This window comes from Herpailurus yagouaroundi, unplaced genomic scaffold (assembly GCF_014898765.1).
Source record: "Herpailurus yagouaroundi ecotype Mexico unplaced genomic scaffold, PumYag 100, whole genome shotgun sequence".
Taxonomy (NCBI): domain Eukaryota; kingdom Metazoa; phylum Chordata; class Mammalia; order Carnivora; family Felidae; genus Herpailurus; species Herpailurus yagouaroundi.
In genome coordinates this window covers 36082653-36101370 of record NW_024412391.1, presented here as the reverse complement: position 1 = coordinate 36101370, position 18718 = coordinate 36082653, and the positions used below count along the sequence as shown (strand labels likewise).

General features: G+C 41.2%; 1 protein-coding gene across 3 annotated transcripts in view; it reads right to left on the bottom strand.

Moving 5' to 3' along the window:
* Positions 1-18718, bottom strand: part of AOAH (acyloxyacyl hydrolase) — a 168582-nt gene that overhangs the window by 34067 nt on the left and 115797 nt on the right. For all 3 annotated transcript variants that reach the window (XM_040472239.1, XM_040472238.1, XM_040472240.1), the window contains exon 14: positions 16001-16083. In XM_040472239.1, coding sequence (XP_040328173.1) covers positions 16001-16083 — 83 coding nt within the window. The remainder of the gene's footprint in view (positions 1-16000; positions 16084-18718) is intronic.

Here is an 18718-nt window from a genome sequence, read left to right as displayed (position 1 = left end):
TTGGATTTCCAAGTCTCAAGATATTTCCTAAGCATGAATGAGTAAGCTTTCTAGTAGATGTGAGAACATGATATACATCTATCACCAAAGAGAAACTACTCCAAAGATCGTTAGGTGAGGGATGAGAAGAAGTAAAAAAGGATTCTTTGAGAACTAGCCATCTCCTTAGAAAGCCCCAGTTAATCACCTGCTGGGATCCCTGCTCACTCCTGAGGCTCCTCCTGGCTGGCTGGTCTGTTCAAGGTTCAGATTGTACAGCTGATATATGTAAACTCCTGCGATGAATGACCACCCTCCCCCTCTCCTTGCTACCACCTGTAATGTATCTCTTATGTGAAAATTGTATTTATTGGATACTCATTTTATTGTGGACACACTGTTAGGTACTTATATTATTAGTTCATTTACACCTTGGCACAACTGTGTGAGGTAGGTATAGTAGTATTCCCATTTTATAGATGAGAAAAGTGAGGCTTACTTAAGTGACTTGCCTAAAGCCACACAACTAATAATATGGAGAGCTGCTTAAACCCAGTCCCTTCTGTCTGTAATGCTGAGCTCTGGCACTGCTCCTTTAGGCTGGGAGTCTAGAAAGAGTGAACCCATATAGGTTTATTGCTAGTTTGTCCCTTGGAGGCTGGCCAGCAGTAACGAGTAATCATCAGCTGGGTGACAAGGGACGAGGAAGATTCTCCTACAATTTCCAGCCTTAGAAGCCTGGGGACAGGTGCATCTTATGACAGAGTCAGTGAGTGTTCTTAGAGATCTTCAAAGAGAAAAGGGGAGTGCACAGCCATGAAGGCCATGATGGCCCGTGTTTCCCTGAATCAGTGTGACCACAAAGTGACTGCCTCTTCTTCAAGTGCAGTACAATCAAGCTATATGGGCAGTGCTGATGTTCCCTTGGTTGACTCAGGAATGTCAGCACATTAAATGGATGTTGCTTTATTTCCTTTTTTTTTGTGTTAAATATACCACCCATAAACTTCACCATTTTAACTTTTTTGAGCATCCAAGTGGCTTTAAGTACATTCACATTATTATGCAACCATCAGCATTATCCATCTCCAGAACTTTTCCAGCATCCCAAATTGAAGACTTATACTCATTAAGGAATAACTAGGTCCCTCATATAGGTGGAATCATAATATATTTGTCTTTTTGTGCCTGGCTTATTCCATTTACCATAATGTTTTCATAGTTCATTTGTAACATGTGTTAGTATATCCACTTTTTTAAAGGCTGAATAAGTTTCCATTGTATGGATCTATACATTCATCTGTTGATAGGCCCTTGGTTTGTTTCTACCTTTTGACTATTGTGAATGATGCTGCTATGAACATTGGTGTGCAAGTATCTGTTTAGGTCCCTGCTTTCAATTCTTTTAGGTATATACCTAATTTAAATTGCTTGGGATGCCTGGGTGGCGCTGTCAGTTAAGCGTCCAACTTCAGCCAGGTCACGATCTCGCGGTCCGTGAGTTCGAGCCCCGCGTCAGGCTCTGGGCTGATGGCTCAGAGCCTGGAGCCTGTTTCCGATTCTGTGTCTCCCTCTCTCTCTGCCCCTCCCCTGTTCATGCTCTGTCTCTCTCTGTCCCAAAAATAAATAAACGTTGAAAAAAAAATAAAAAAAAATAAATTGCTGGACCATATGGCAATGCTATGCTTAATTTTTTTTTTGAGGAACTGTCATACTGTTTTTTTATTCCCTTTATGTTAGTGAGGCAGGGTACATTTGACATGAACACAAACATAGAAATTAAGAGCAGTCAATTCATCTCTGCATGCATGCATCCATTCACCCTCTCCATTGGTTTGCTGAACACCTACCATGTGCCTGACATACAGTAGGGAGTTGACAAATGGGTTGGATGCAGACTCTATGTCTGAGGAGCAGCATTTAAAGGGGGTAAACACATAACTGAGTGCTGGTGAAAGTTTTAATGCCCATCCAAACCCAACGAGAATGTGCCAGATTTTACAACACTGAGTCCTAAATGTACAGACTCAAAGACTTTCTGGGTGTTAGAGGGTTCCCATCGTTCTCAAGAGGAAAGAGAAGGAGGGCAGCCATTGCCTGCTGACATATCCCATGGTGTCTCACTCATCTCATTGGCTGGCCTTTCATTCAGTTCCAGCCCCATGACTCTCAACTTCCCATTTTCAATAGGATAACAATCAAGAGGTGTTTAATTCTCACTCTTTGATTTTTCTTTTAATGAGAAATGAAAACTAATGAAAGCTCAAGCCATGAGTGGGAAAAAAAATTAAAGGACCAGTTCAGGCCAATAATTTTCCTCATTATCCAGACTGCAGCTGGGAATTTGAGGTGCTGAGCACCCACAGAGCTGGAGGGAAATGAAAATGATGACCTGTCATGGCTTGCCACATGGGCTGCCCCCTCCCAGTGCCCACACCACCCACATCCCTTTGCTGCTCAGGACAAGGATGGCAGGCCAATTGCAACTGGGTGTGGCGAATTTCAAAACAACAATCACAAACTTCCACTCAAGGGGAGAGAACATGCCTACTCTTCTTTACTCAAATGTTAAGGGTTTTTTTTTCTGCTGAATATTTATAATATGAGCACAGAATTTTCTGTTTCCAGAGTTGTTGTGCCTTCCATGATTTATATTTCCTTTTGGGAATCTCAGTTTTATGAAATTATGTAATTAGGTAATTTCCACATCACTCTGTCTTCTTAATTCCCATTTCCTGTTGTCCTGCTCCCTTTTTTTAAGCCCCATCAACATTTGCTGTCTCTCTCCCTCCCAAGCCCTCTTGTCTTCCTCCTCTTGTATATAGACTTCTTCTCAGCTGCTGATTTTACTGCTGCTGTTGTAGAAAATACTGAAGCATTTGGAACTGGAAGATGTGAGCAGGAAAGAAAGACAGCCCCTAGCCTGTGGGATGTGGCAAAACAAGGGGGACATTTGAAGAACTGTAACTACCCTTAAGAGATCCATAGTCTGGTCTCTACAATTATAGTTCAGAGAAATGGAAAAGGTGTGACTATGAAATAGGGACATTTTATTTATTCATTGAAGTGGTCCAATGGAGAATTAAAGGAATTATTTCCCCAATTAAAGGAAGAAGGGGGTCTTTTTTGGCCATCAGAATCTGAATTCCGGCTCATTTAGTGCCTTTTTTCTTAACATTTATTTATTTTGAGAGAGAGAGAGAGAGAGAGAGAGAGAGAGAGAGAATCCCAAGCAGGCTCTGCACAAATTGTGAGATCATGACTCACATTGAGCTGAATTGAACTGAAATCAAGAGTCAGAAGCTTAACCGACTGAACCACCCAGGAACCCCTCATTCATTGCATTTTAAATGAGGAATTGTGCACTGCAAGGAGAGAAGAAGGGTTTCACATAATCTCAGCATTGGTTGTTCTCCCATAAATAAATTTCAGTGTACATTTCCACTGCTGGATCAGTGTTGACCATAGCAGCAATTCCTTCATATTCTGGGCATTCAGATCAACTGGTAAGATGCTTTTCATGGTCTTCTAAATGAGCTTGTAACTTTCTGTGCCTGGCCCAGAACAGAAGTGCTCTGTCTCAAATTCTTCATGGGAAAAGATGAAGTATATTTAAATATAACAGGTCTTCAGAAATTAATGCATTAATTTGATAACACTTATGGACTACTTCCTGTGTGCCAGGCATTGCAATAGATGTTGGGGACACATCAGTAAGTAGAACAGATACAGTCCCTATTTTTATGAAGTTTATAGTTCTGAGGCAAATAATGAACATAAAGTGTGAGGATTCAGAGAAGCCCTGAAGAAGTGTTAAGCTGTGCACTAAAAGAAAACTAGGTGTTTCCTTTCTTGATGTTCGAAGACAATAACTTGTTAATTAATTTCCGATAAAATATTTGATGCTTTTTTATACATGATGCAGAAAGAAATCCCAAGTTTAAGGCCATTTTGCTATAACTGTCTGAATAGGACAAGTGAAGATCCAGGTTTCAAGTTCTAAAGCTTATATAATTTGAAGAAATTATAAAGAATCCTCTTTAAGGAAAAGGACACAAAACAGAAAAATGAGACCTGACATAAAGGGAAGCCAAGGTGGGAAGAAAGAAGGGTCTGAACCAATTGTGGTTAGATATCTTAAGTTGGAAAATTTTACAAATTCATATGGTCGCCAAGCTTGGGAGGCCCTCAAGCTAGAATATCATTAGCTTCATAACTCTGCCTCTTGATGCTCCTTAAAGGTCATGTGTGAAGTCTTGGGGCATCAGTGCCAGGTGGGACCTCCAAGAGCATGTGATCAGGCAGCCCACTTTCCAGATGAGGCCCAGGGGCAGAAAGAGACTTGCTCAAGGTCCTACAGCTAGTAAGCGGTAATCCATTTCAGATGTCAATTTAACAATACACATTAGTAATGATTGAACTAGATCATTTTAGTTCCTATATGAGAATATGTGAATTATATTATTCATTCTTCTATGAGACCCTGTCGCTGCTAGGAGACCCCTTTCCCACTTCCTGAGTGAGAACTGAAGGTTTTTTTCTCTGTGCCTCTGTCCATGTCTGGGTTTTGGGGAGCCTTGAGACTAGGTCGGGAGATATCAGAAGACAATAAAATGCTAATCTCACTGCTGGTTTGGTGGTACTCATTCTGGTCTTCTTCTTCAATCGACCTGCTACTATTTACTTTTCAGAGTCTTCTAGCACCTGCTCCATACTTTCTGACAAGGCTTTATAGCAGCTTTCAGGGGGGCAGGCTGGGTGGAGCATACTTACTCTATTGTACTCAGAACCAGAAACCTAAGAAGCGTTATAGAGAGTATAAAATGTTCATGGAAAATGTGCCATCATACACAGACATAAAGTAAATCTAATAATGTTTTTTAACTTTCATTAGATTTTAAATAATGCAGATTTTGCTCGTATTTTTATAACTGAGGAAGCATTTTGAAGAGTATGATGTATATACATCCAGTTAAAAAATCAGCCATAAGAAATTTAAATTCCTTTTCTCTAAAAATGTTGCTTGCAATAAGTAGAAACATTCAGACTAATACATTGACCTTGAGCTCAAAATAGTAGGCACTTAATAATTGTTGTGACAGTTTTTGCTGGTGTTTCTACTACTGAAAATGCTTTCAAATTCACAAGTGTGGTTCTGAATTTCTGTGACAAGCAGATAAATGATTCCCCAAAACATATATTTTTTAAAAGAATATAATAGCCTTCCCAGAATGGCTCTGATCTCCCTCATAGTCTCATAACTTGACACAGCTTCACAAGCATCCCTCAGCCACGCTGAACTTCTCTCTTCCTCTTTCTCAAAGATATTTTGCCCTTGGAGCCTCTTTGCACTGAGTTACCATCTCCCTCTGCTTTTTGGATTCCTATTTTTTTTTTTTTTCCTGCAGGGAAGTCTGCTCAAACGTACCTTCTCTGTGAAGTTTTCCTCTCCTTCTCCAGGCAGAGGTAAATATCTCTTACCTCCAGAGACCTCAACCTACCTCTATTTTAGTGTCATTTCAGAAGAACACTGATTGTCTCCTTATTTGTCTCTCTTTTCCGTGTAGTTATGATCTCCTTGAAGGCAGGGGCTTTGTCTTGTCCATCTTTCTATTTCTAGCACCTATTACAATATCGGAGAGGAAACAGAGGGAGTAGTGGGGGAAAAATCAAGTGGAAAATGAGAGGATGGGAAGTAAGAGAAGACCAAAGGTAAAAGGCACATCCCAGCATGCTTTGGAGCTGATAAAAAAACATGGCAAATTCATTTAAGCTGTCAACACAAGTAGCAGGGAGCTTTCCCCACAATGTCCTTTATCTCAAACCCTAAACGAAAGAGATCTACTGAGGGGCCCCTGGGTGGCTTAGTCTGACTCTTGATTTCAGGTCATGATCTCACAGTTCATGGTTTTGAGCCCCATGTTGGGCTCTGTGCTGACAGCACAGAGCCTGCTTGGGATTCTCTCTCTCCCTCTCTCTTTCTTGCTGCCCCTCCCCCATGTGCACACTCTCTCTCAAAAATAAATGTTTAAACATTTAAAAAAGGGGGGATCTATTGAAAGGAGACCCCCTAGGACTTCAGCAACCTTTGCCATTGACAATTACATAAAAAAAGTAGAAGATATTTGCTTCTGAATTTGCCTTCTGTAGGTGGGCAGATTCAAGAGGTACAGGATGGAAATCTTGACCTAACAGAAGAAATGAAAACTCATTCTCTTCACGTTATAATCATTGTCAGGTGCCCTGCTTCTATCTAGATGAGTTGCATGGAACAAGGAGAAGCCAGGCAGGGCTGCATAGATAAGTGCTAAGAAATAGTTCCACTTGGATCAGAATGTCTCCACTGTTTAATGATTCTTTGAGATTGAAAGCCTTGAAAATATTAAAAATGGGAATAAATCCTCCTAATATAAGGAGGGAAATTGCCCCTCTATACAAAATGTATCAAATTGAAATGTTTTTAACTCAAAAGTTTCTATTAAAATCAAACAGTGTATCTTGGAGATACATTTGGTCCTTAGGATAAATAGGAAGTTTTGATACCTTGCAGGCATTGAGCATATCTGAATTTACCTTTTAGATCAAGCAACTCAAAAACTGGTATTAAAACCTGGCTTTTTTTTTTTTTTTTTTGCTGTGAGCACACTGCATCATGGCTCCCAAATAGAAACATCCCAGTTGTTTTGTTATAAATAATTTCTCTCATTGCCTCCCAACATTCTGGGTTGAGATTAAAAACTTGACCCAGTGTTTGGGTTTACTAAATACTTACTGAGGGCCTACTTCTGCTTGGCAAGATAATTTCTTTGCTTCTCTCCTGTGCTCTGTGGCTTTTAAAAAATTGTTTTAAAATTTCCATTTTAAAATCATTTCCAAGAAGTTAACATAATTTTCAAAGGTTGAAATAGTTTACAAAAGTTGCAAAAATAGAACAAAGCATTTGCACATATCTTTTATCCAAACTCCCTGAAAGTGAACATCTTTCACAGTCATGGTACAGTTATCAAGATCAGGAAATTCAATACTGTTGTCAAATCTATAGACCTATTTAAATTTCACTGATTGTCCCACTCATGGGTCAGTCCAACTCAGATCCAACACTTTCTGGGTCATTCCAACTCAGGATCACATATTGTATTTAGTTTTATGTCAGCCCAGTCTCCTTTAACCTGGGTTAATTCTTCGAAGTTTTATGACCTTGACACTTTGGAAGGGTACTGACCAATTATTTTATAGAATGCCCTTCAATTTGGGTTTGTCTTATGTTTCCTCCTAATTAAATTCATGTTGTGCATTTTTGTCAAGAATACAATAGCAAGTGCTCAGACGGCTAGTTAAAGCCACAAAATCTGTTTTGTTAGAGAATAGAGATCATGGCGGGGGGAAGTGATAATAAAAATAATACGTTCTTGTATGTGTAACTGAATTCAGCTCTACCTGGATTAATACTCATTTCTAGTTTGTTTCTTCATCCTTCTTTTACTTTTTTTTCTTGCCTCTCCCTTTCTGAGAGGACCACTTTTGATAAAGAGGGAAGGCTAACAGAGTGCTGGGTCAAGGTATCTAATTCTGATGTTCAGCTGCCTCTGGGCAGGTATGGGTCATCTTGACAGTGTGACAGTGAAGTGAAGATAGTGGCTTTAGAAGCCAGAATCTGAAAGAGGGACAGCATGGCATGGTTGGGAGCAGACATAGACACTCTCTGACATGGCTTGTACGATGAGCCACTCTACCACTGATGAGCTAATGGACTTTGGGTGAGTTATTAAACTTATCTAAGCCCCAGATTCCTCACCTGTTTAAAATAGGGTTGCTTTGTGGATTAAATGGGGATAAAGTATGCAAAGTACTTAGCATAGTGTCTGGGTGAGAGAAGGTACATTTTATGAACTAAATATTTGTGTCCCTCCAAAATTCATACGTTGGAACTTAATTCCCATCATCATGGTATTTGGAGGTGGGACTTTTGAGAAGTAATTAGCTCCAAAGGATGGAGTTCTCATGAATCAAATCTGTGCCCTTTAAGAAGAGGCAGAAAGCTAGGGTGCTTTCTTTCTGCCATGTCACAAGAGGATACAGGGAGAAGTGAGCAGTTTGCAACCTGGGAGGGGGCTCTCACCCAGAACTCCCCCTGCTAGCACTCTGATCTTGAACTTCCAGACTCTAAAACTGTGAGAAATAAGTTTCTGTCATTTATAAGATAGTCTATGTTTGTTGTTGTTGTTGTTAAAGCAGTCTGAACTAAGCCTGCAGTACTTAATATCAGCTAAAATCTATAAAAGTAGTAATAACAACAGCAACCTCCAAACCTCTCCAGCTAAATCCACCCATCCTGCTAATGGATGCTCCTGGGGAATCATGCCCTGACCAATGGTCCCTCCTAGATGGTATTCCCCAGGTAGAACACACGATTAGCTGGCCAGGGCCTGAAAAGACATCGATGTATTCTTTCTGGCTTGGAACAAGGCCTGAATGGTGGTGTTTCTGTGTCCAAGGCAAGCTCCTTCGACAGTTCTCTTGCTTGTTGAGGAAGCAAGCTGCTTTCTGGCAAATCTCTGCAAGTCTAACAGCAGGATGGATGGTTCTCTCATGTTCACTCTTATTAGAACATCCCCCAGAAGCGTCTTCTCTCCTTCTGCTTCTCACCCCGGGCCTGGTCACCTTGTAGGAGCTCTTCCCACTTTTGACTTGCTGTACATTGAAGTCCTACTTTTACTTGCACAGTCCCTGGCCACTTAAGACTTGGGAGGGGGTCCGAAGCCTCAAATGGCCACAAGGGCCAGGTAGCTAAGCCCATAGTCCACCTGAAGGGCAGGCCACTACTCAGCTCCAACCAATCGTTGCCAGGCAGGGGTGTGGCTGTGTTGCCAGAACTGCTGATTTTCAGAGATAGATAAAAATGGGATTTTTATCCAAGAGCTCTCGAGTTTTAAATATGAGCAACAAATCAGATTAAAAACAAAACACTTAACCATGGAGTGACCCTGAAGATTGCTGGTCTAAAACAGTCTGATTTAGAATTTCAGAGTCATGGAGCTTGGATGGAAGTTCAGATTATCTGGTTAAAGCCCTTTATTTTACACAGAGGGAAACTGAGGCTCAGAACAGGGAGGGACTCACGGAGGCTATGGAGCCAGCCAGTGAGAGGTCAGGACCTGAATGTGGTCATGCATCCATTAATGTATCCTTTGTGCCTATTACAGCAGCTGGTGCTCAAAAACACCAGCAGACTTAATATCAGCATGGAGATGAGTTTAGGGTTCGCCTCTCCCCTCACTTTTCACTGGAGAGCAACAGGAATGAGTTGTACTGTGCTGCGGTGCATGAATGAGGTGATTTGCTTTGCCGGTAATCTTGTGGGGTTCATCTCAGAGCAGTGATTTGTAGAAGAAACAGTTGAGCGGTCATCAGGAGGGAGCACGGAGCTGAGCTCATGGCCGTCATGGACACGTAGTACCCTGCTCTCTTCTTCCTCCCTCTCCCCTCCCTCTGCTTCTGCTCCTCACCCCTCTGCTTCCCGCCACCTCCCGCTTAGCCTTCCCAGCACCTTACCATGTAGATGGCCTGAATATAAATTTCATACGCTGCCTTGAATTTTGCCCCTTTACCCTAGTTTCTCTGGTCTGCCAGATTCTCTCCCATTCTCTAGATGGTTTAATGCAAGCTGAAAGAAGGGAACCAGCAAGTTCTTGGAGTGGGGGAGGGGCAGTGGAGTTCAAGCTCAAATCCGGTTTGCAGCAAAAGGATTGAAGTGGGGTCAGGTAGGTAAGGCTGTGACACATGCTCTGTGGCAGCATGTTAAAATTCTCCAAGTTTCGGGGAGCCTGGGTGGCTCAATTGGTTAAGCAACTGACTTCGGCTCAGGTCATGATCTCACGGTTCGTGGGTTTGAGCCCCGCGTGGGGGCTCTGTGCTGACAGCTCAGAGCCTGGAGCCTGCTTCAGATTCTGTGTTTCCCTCTCTCTCTGTTCCTCCCCTGCTCGTTCTCTGTCTCTCTGTCTTTCAAAAATAAATAAAAACGTTAAAAAAATTTTTAAAAAATGCTCCAAGTTTCTTATCTATATACTTCCAGCTGGTCCCCTGCTCCCACTTCTGGCGTGTGGGGGAGCACATGCGTGCACAGAGAGGGGTGGCCTCACACTGTGTGGGAGATCAGGCCTGGAAAACAGAATTCCTGTAAGCACTTTTGACTTTCTGAAAACAAAATGACCCCAAATAGGGGTTTACACTAAGGTTTTGCTAAACCTGCAGAATCAAAGTGAGGAAGGCTACCAGTGACAAAAGACATTCCAGGCTAGTAAAGTCTCCTTGGGAAACTGTGGAGATGCTACGCGTGGCCCAGGAACGGGTAGGTCAGAGTGCCCACCTCTGTAGGCTGTGTGCTGTGGCCATGGGGGCTCAGGGGCTGGGATCTGTGTGTCTTTTAAAGCATATGAGTCTTGTTTATTTTAGAAGTGGATGACTTGTGAATTTTTATTTACTTAAAAACACATGTTGAATACTCCTTTAACATTTGTTTTTCTTCTACCTTTTATTTTAAAAATGAAGTATAATCTTGCCAATCATGGCTTTTGCCCACTGTGGAGGTATTCAGGTTGGCAAAGGATTACTGTGTGTGCTTTTCTTCTCTTCAAAGGCTAAATGTAACTCCTGAGAGTTATTCGAGTTTATAAGAAAAAAGTGTGTTGGCTTGACTTTTCCCTACTACGTGCAGCAGAGGCTGAGCTCAGTGCTAGAGTACAAATATGGTTCCCTCGGGGCTCATGCTCACTATTGCACTGGTAAGTTCCACTTGAAGCAGCTTCAAGCCAAATAAAGGGTGACCAGAGGCAGCAACAGAGGACTTGTGTAAGGTGGCAGGAGTTTGGCTCTGCTGGACGTGTGAATGGGAGCAGTGAGATCAGACGAGGACAGTGAGGGCTGAAATAAAAGCTAGCATTCATTGACTCTTTACTGAGCATGAGGCTTTGAGGCCCAATGCCAAGGTCTCCAAACGTGGAACATGCAGCATGGGTATGAGAGGTAGTTTGGGGGTCCATGTTTGCCTCACTGGACTCTCAGATGGATTTTGATTGGCATCCACATTTATAGGTCTAGCCTCTGAGAGGTGATCATCTTTGAAAACCTTCATCTGCTCCTCCACCTTCTAGAATATTCTAGGGCTCCCAGCTCAACCAGTCAAAGCTTGTTTTCCAGACTCTACTACCCCACAGCTTCCGTCCTTTGCCCCACCCATCCTTACTGCCCCACACTGTAGCTCTCACTTTCCTCCACCCCAATCCTGCCTTTGTCCTACTTTCCTCCAGCCTTGCAAGGGGAGCCCTGGCCCGCTGGCCAGGATGCACCCATTCCCCAGGGCTCCCTCGAAGTCCTGCCCATTTCTCCTCTGTTCCTGGCCCCAGCTCTCCTCAGTCACTCTCAGACCTGCTGTCCACCAGGCTCCAATCATTTCCCGTTCTTATCCCTTGCTCAGCCTTTTCCTCCCAGAGGAAGAGCCCTCTTTTTCTGTGAGATTCTCCTGGTCCAGCCAGCCGCCCCTCACCCATGACCCTGCCCACTGCTGTCTCGAGGGGCCTGGAGACCCAACCCCAGATGTCCCCTTGTTCTGTCCTTACACTCAGTGAGCAACAGGCTTTCCCATCATGGGCGTTCATCTTTTAAATGTATTTTTGTGTTTTCAAATCTACTTTTTTTTTTTTTTTAAGAAACAATGTACATTGAAAAAGTGACTGATTTTTTAAAATGCTGAGGAAATAATAGGACAGGTGGTAAGTGGAGTTTGCAATGATGATGGACATTTAGAAAGCACTGCGTTTTTCCCATTCAACCTTAAATAGCCCTGTGAAGTTCAAGTATGTCCTGTTATTATCCCCACTGTGCAAAGTGGGCCCCATCTGGGTTTTGTGATGAATTCTGCATGTCATGTGATGTAGTTTAAAAATTGGCTTTATTGGAGAAGGGGCAAACATACAAGGCAAGGCTTGTTCCCCAAACCCCATCACTCACTGACTTTGGGTGCAGCCTTTCCCTCCGCAAAATAGGGTGAAGGCGACCTACTGGGGCTAGCTTGTTGTCTAGACAACCCAGAGTGACATCCTGGGTCAACTTTGGCAATTGTGTGCATTGAACCATGACCCACATTCTATATAGATGCAGAAACAGGCCAGGGAAATTAAACTATTTGTCTAAGTCACACACCAATTCCAGCGCCTAAATTCAAAACCAGTCTACTAGTTTACATGGCAAGGAAATGAGAAGATTTTAGGAAGCAACAAGAGTGGGATAACTCTGCCGTTTGTTCTCTGGGAATCGCTTTGCATCTCTGAGAAGTGAGGTGACATTCTGTGAGGACCCAGCCAACCACAAGGTGTACTGACCCTTTCCCTGTCCCTATGCGGCCCCGCTCCGCAGGTCCTCTGGGCAAGCTGGGAGCTGTAGGAGTTTGCTGCAAATCGCCTTTGCCCATTGTAAAGATTTAGCTGGAAGCTTGCTGGGCAATCAGTACCCAACTTAAAGATGACTTTGGCATTGTACATCTTAAAATGCTTTATAATCACTGGCAATGGTTCATGGTAGAGGTATCTCTAGACATTTTCCAGGTCTTGTTCAGAAACATCAAGATGAAACTAAGAGCTGTTTCTTTAATTCTTACTACACAGTTTTTAAGAAAGTCTTTAATATTCCATTCAACTCTTTCTTCTCTTTCTCCTTTCTTCCTCTCTCTCCACCGCCCGCCCCCTCGCTGGTTCTGAAAAATAAGTGTAGCCATAAATATGCAGGGCGTAGAAGGCTGACTTTTCCTATATCCAATAAAAACCCTGGGGAGTAATTGAAATAACTTGACACAGCTAGTCAGGTTACATTCTGCATAATAGCAAAGAAAACCCATAGTGAGGAAAAGCTGCAGTAAATAGGAAGAAAGGCTGGAAGTAAAACCAGAACATTAAATAATGAGTAATTATGAGGAACTAAAACAATAACAACAGCAGTAGCAATAAAAACCCTTGTAGAATTCCATCCTTAGAAAAATAGTCAAGGAGCATCTTCAAAGAAGTTATACTAGACAACGTCTACATTTTAGGCATTTCTAAGGATTGCAAATTTGAAGAAAAGGAAGGAAATAAGCCCTCCCCCCACTTACACTCTGGCACCTATTTATTAGTCTTAACTCTGACAGAAGGCACAGGTTTTGATCCCATTTTGACATGCCTGGTTTTTTTTTTTCATGATTAGGCTTCTCTCCCATCTCTTTTTCCCTGTTTTATCTTCACAATCTGAATTTTAAAGGAATGCTGTCAAGACAGCATACCACAAAAGGAGAAGCATCTACTACAAATTGTACTTTGTAGTTTTGGAGCATCTTACTTTGGTCTTTTTGATTTTACAAAAGATCACTGCATTCATTGTGGGTAGAAAGTAATGTTGAGTTGACAAGTCTGGGGCTTGGGAGAGAGGGAAATGCTGGCATCGTAGGCACAGGGAGCGTGCAGCTTAGAGTCCTATTGCTTGTTCCTGTCCTAACCTGACCCCTCAACTATGGGATCCCAGGCAAGCCCTTCACTGTTCCTGTACTCACTTTCTTCTAGGTTTGTTTTTTTTTTTTTAAGTTTATTTCTGTGTAAACATAAAATCTTTAGGAAACAGAAAAGTATATATAAAAAAAAGATCATCCATAATTGATCAAACATAATGATTTTGGTATATTTTCTGTGATCTTCATATGTGAAGCTAGTTTTTTCTCTTATTTAAAAAAATATAGTAGGGGTGCCTGGGTGGCTCTGTGGGTTAAGCATCCAACTTCAGCTCAGGTCATGATCTCATGGTCTGTGGGTTCGAGCCCTGTTTTGGTCTCTGTGCTGACAGCTCAGAGCCTGGAGCCTGCTTCAGATGCTGTCTCTCCCTCTCTCTCTGCCCCTCCCCTGCTTGCAGTCTGCCTCTCTCCCTCTCAAAAATAAATAAACATTAAAAAAATGAAAAAAAATAAATAATACACTATAAATTAAACTATACCATCCAACTTTGTATCCCGATTTTTCTTTTGACAGTGTTTTGTCTTTCTAAATAAAAATATATGGCCTCTTCACCATTATTTTCTAGAGTGCATGATATTGAGCACAGGTGTTTTTGTTCTTTGTGTTTTATTATACATTGACAGAGAGCTTTTGACAGCTTTGGGGTTGTTTGTTTAGCTCACTAAAGGAAAAGAGAAAGTGCAAGGGGCTGATATTCACTTTGTGTATATGATGATTCACAGCCAGGTTCAATTCTAACTTTCCACTACATTGTCCATTGTGTTCATCTGCAGAGAGGTGAGGCCAAGCTCTTTCTGTAGATCATCTTAGATCACTGACCAGTGACTGTAGTATCTTTGTTGGTGTCTGAGTGTGGTGTAACAAGCTGGCTACAGATCCCAGCCCTGCAACCTTCTCTGTGATCCCAGGCCATGTTCTTGGTCTCTGTATGTCTCTGTTTTCTCAGCTGTAACAGTGTGGGTATCTATCATTAGAATTCCTTAATTCTGAGAAATACATTTTAGCACATTTGACATTGGGTTGAGTCCTGCAATCAATGTGTACACTGTAATTCTTCCTTCCTTTTTCCTCCCTCAACACCCCCTTGAGCTATTATAATCAGTGGTATCATAGAACTGAAGACATATACTGATACTTGCCTTACAGTTTGTTGAAAAAAAAAAAGCTGAAATATTATACGTAAAGTATTCTTAGCACTTGGTAAGAGAGTAATAAATAGCAACTATTATTTCATTAGTAAGAAAACTTATATTGTTCTTAGACTAGCGGAACATTTATTCTGTGTAGAATATGTATGATAAGACATACATTATTTACTGCTCATATATTTGGTTAAAACTTGTACTGCCCGGAAAAAGCCTTAGCACTCTTGTGAATTGGAAATGGCACAGGGATGGCAAATAGGTTTAGCTTTACATGCCAAGTCTAACCTGTTGATGGTGATTGTCAGATGTGCTGTATCGTAGGAATTGCTGAGGCAGAATCTGGGTGTAGCAGAGAGGAGTGCCAAGGTTGACCAGTGACATCTTAGGAAGATGGAGTGGCAACACCCACCCTAAGTGTCTGCCATCTCTACATCACGGTGTCACAAAACATTTCTTGGCAATTCATTTGGCATTAGCCAGGCATTGGTTCATCAGTCAGGAGTTTCACTGAAGTCCTGTGGCAATGGACTGTCTCTGGGTCCAAGGTGGGAGCTGAGAACCATGTAGGTGAGAGGCAAGGACACTGATGTCCTGGGAAACATGGGAAACTGATGGAGACCTGCAAGTCTCCACAACACTCTGAAAATACATTCATTTTCTTAATGGCTTTGGGGATTTCAGATATAAACACTTAGCCATTTATCTTAAAACTCCAATCTCAGGGGTGCCTGAATGGCTCAGTCCGTTAAGTGACTGACTTCAGCTCAGGTCAGGATCTTGCGGTTTGTGAGTTGAAGCACTGCATCGGGCTCTGTGCTGACAGCTCAGAGCCTGGAGCCTGCTTTGGATTCTGTATCTCCATCTCTCTCTCTGCCCTTCCCCCACTCATGCTCTGTCTCTCTGTCTGTCTGTCTGTCTCTCTCTCTCTCTCAAAAATGAATAAACATTAAATAAAAAAACTCCAAATCCCACTAGAAATGTGGGAGACTTTGCATCACAAGGAAGGGCAGAGCCTTTGCAATGATCTTGATTTTACTCAGCCCTTGTTCTGCTAAGGCTTGCTTAAGTCTTGCCTCCTGAGCCTTGAATGCCCTGCCTTTCTAGAACTTTGCTTGTGGATGACTGACCTGCTCCCTTGCCTTGGTGTACGTCCTCACCACATATTTTTCTTTCTCATCTCTGCTGTAGGTAAGATGCTGTATTTGAAGGGCCCTGGTGCTGGAAAGGGAGACTGTTCATTTTATTAGGTGGCCCTTGTTTTCTAACTCAGCTTTTGTGGAACTTATGAAATAAAATCAATCAGTAAAGGCACACTGCTGAAGGCTTCGATGGAAAGCTACATACCATTTCTTGAAATATTCTGGTAGTCTCTGTGATTGCAGTGGTTTCTTTTCCGTAAGCGAAGGTAAATAGAATTTTCTTTAATTCTGAAACAAATACAAAGGTGTATATCAGGACAAATACAAAGGTGTATATCAGGACATTCACACAATTAAGTTCAAAAACCTTGATTTTATTATGATTTTTCAAAATGGATGGTTCAAATGAACTCAGAAGATCAAATCTTTGCACACATGTTTTCTCTAAACTGTCAATACATTATTAAGAGTTGTGGGGTGCCTGGGTGTCTCAGTCGGTGACAGCTCAGAACTGGAGACCGCTTTGGATTTTGTGCCTCCTTCTCTCTCTGCTCCTCCCCAACTCACGCTTTGTCTCTCTCTCTCTCTCTCAATAATAAATAGACATTAAGAAAATTAAAAAAAAAGTTGTTACAAATAACAGTGCTATAAAATGGTTTGCATCAATGTAGTAAGACTAAACTTTTTCACTTTTGTGAATTTCTCCAGAGTCATCCCTTTCTAATCTTTTTTACCAAGAGCTACTATAAGTTGCTTGAGCAAAGGTCATCTTGACAACTGTGTCCATTTTTAAATTTTATTAGGTTTTTAAAATTTTAATTCCAGTAGAGTTAACATACAGTGTTATATTAGTTTCAGGTGTGCAAGATAGTGATTCAGTGATTCTATACATTGTTCAGCGATTTTGAACCTGACCTTCTTCCCTTTCTTCTTTTGGTTGCTATGAGGCCGCGGCACACACCCTTGTTGTGCTTCAGATCTAGCTCTCCCCTTCATTTTAATAGAAGTTTTAGTAGGACATGATAATGTCACAGTGATGACTGCTTTACTCAGCTTCCCTTACAGTCGCAATTGGCCACATCACTAATTTCTGGACGATCAGATAGAAGAAGTATCCAGTTTCTGGGAATATTTCTTAGGAAACAATTGGCAAGTGCCCCTTGACCCTTCTTTATCTTCTTTCTTCATTTTGGTGCCCAGAGTGATCCCATCTTGGACTATGGGGGTATCTCCTACATTGGGAAGGCAGAGGGGTGAGCTGCAAGAACCCCGAATCCTTGAGAACCAGCGGAATTGAGCTCTCACACTAGAGCCAGATTCCACATTTCTGAAATTTTACGTGTGAGAGAAATAAACTAAAATATTATTTTATTTTAACCACTCATATATTGAGTTTCTTTGTTTACTTGTAGCTAAATCTAATACTAATGGACACAGAGTTTAGAGACAAATTTGTGACCAGTATCAGCGTATAACTGCATGTATTTTAAGTCGTTTTCTTGGCTTCTCTTTGTCCCATCCTTGATTTTCTATCTTCTCTTGCCAAGGTTTAATTTAAGTGTAATTTAATGTTATATCCTTTATACTTTTATAGGCTTCCCTAAAATCTTTTTTGAAACAAGACCAGGTATAGACTAATGAATGATAATTAAACTCAGAAGTACTTGATTACTCCTCAAATGTATCTTCTCTTTATTATAATAACTTCATATCTCACAACCTTACATAAATCACCATTTATTTTTAAGTGTTATGTGAGCCTCACTTATTATATTTTAGTGCTTGCCAACTGTCTCAGTGTTTCATAAAGGTAAACATGTATCAGGTTGGGAACTTGGGATGCACTGAAGGAGTATTCATTTCGAAGCCTGAGAAAACTAATGATAACATTTTTTGATAGACAAGCAAGATGTATGAGCAATATTTAAGTATGGGATTTTTACTTTGTGGTAGAATTTTTAGGCGAATGATTTATTTTATTTTTAAAAATCAAAGCTACCCATGCAAATAATTTTAAAAAGCCAAAGTTGTTTTACTTGAGTGATGTTTAATGGGCCCTACTATGTTCCAGAGACTGCTCTAGGCACCTGGGTCATACTGGTAAATGAAGACGATGAAGACCACTGCCCTGTATTGTTGAAATTCTATCAGGAAAAAAACAGTAAGCATCCTGAATGAACAAATTAGAGAGGATGCTAGAAGGTGGTAAGTGCTATGGAAAAAAGGAGGCAGAAGAAATAGGGTTAGAGTGGTCAGAGCAAGGCTCAATGAAATGGTAAATGTAAGCAAAGACAGTTAAACTATTTATGTCTATAAAGCTTATAGTGATTAACAGCAATCCCACACTCCCCTCCCCTCCCCATTTCTCCATTCCCAGAGGCTACTAATTTCAGCCTTAACTGACTCTTTGGGTATATTCTTTCTTATCTCTAAATAACATACTTTCAAGTCCACTTCTTGATTTGTAGTCTATTTACTTCCCACCATAGAGCAGGGGGTTTGGCTATTCACAATTGATGTATGATTGCTTTCTCTTTCCTTCTAAATTCTTTTATTTCCCTGGAGTTAATAGTTGCCTTTTATTTGTTTGCTTAATTTTCTAAGTATTTATCATAAATTTACCCTCAAATTTTTTACAGTTGTTTGATCACCTTTGAATATACTCTAATGGATAATTTATTCATTTTATCTTGCAGAAATCTCTCCTGAAACCTCTGGACCTGCTTCCTCTGGACTTGCTTCCCTCTCACCCTGGTGCTCAGTAGATATCCTGAGAGCCCCCATCTTCATCATCCTGGAGATTGTCTTCACTTCTTCCCGGCTTAGTAGATCTATTTTCTAGAAGATCACATTTTTATTGTTTCTGACGGAGAATATTTTAAAGTAATGTTTGAAGGATGTGAGGAAAGTAACTTATTTTTTT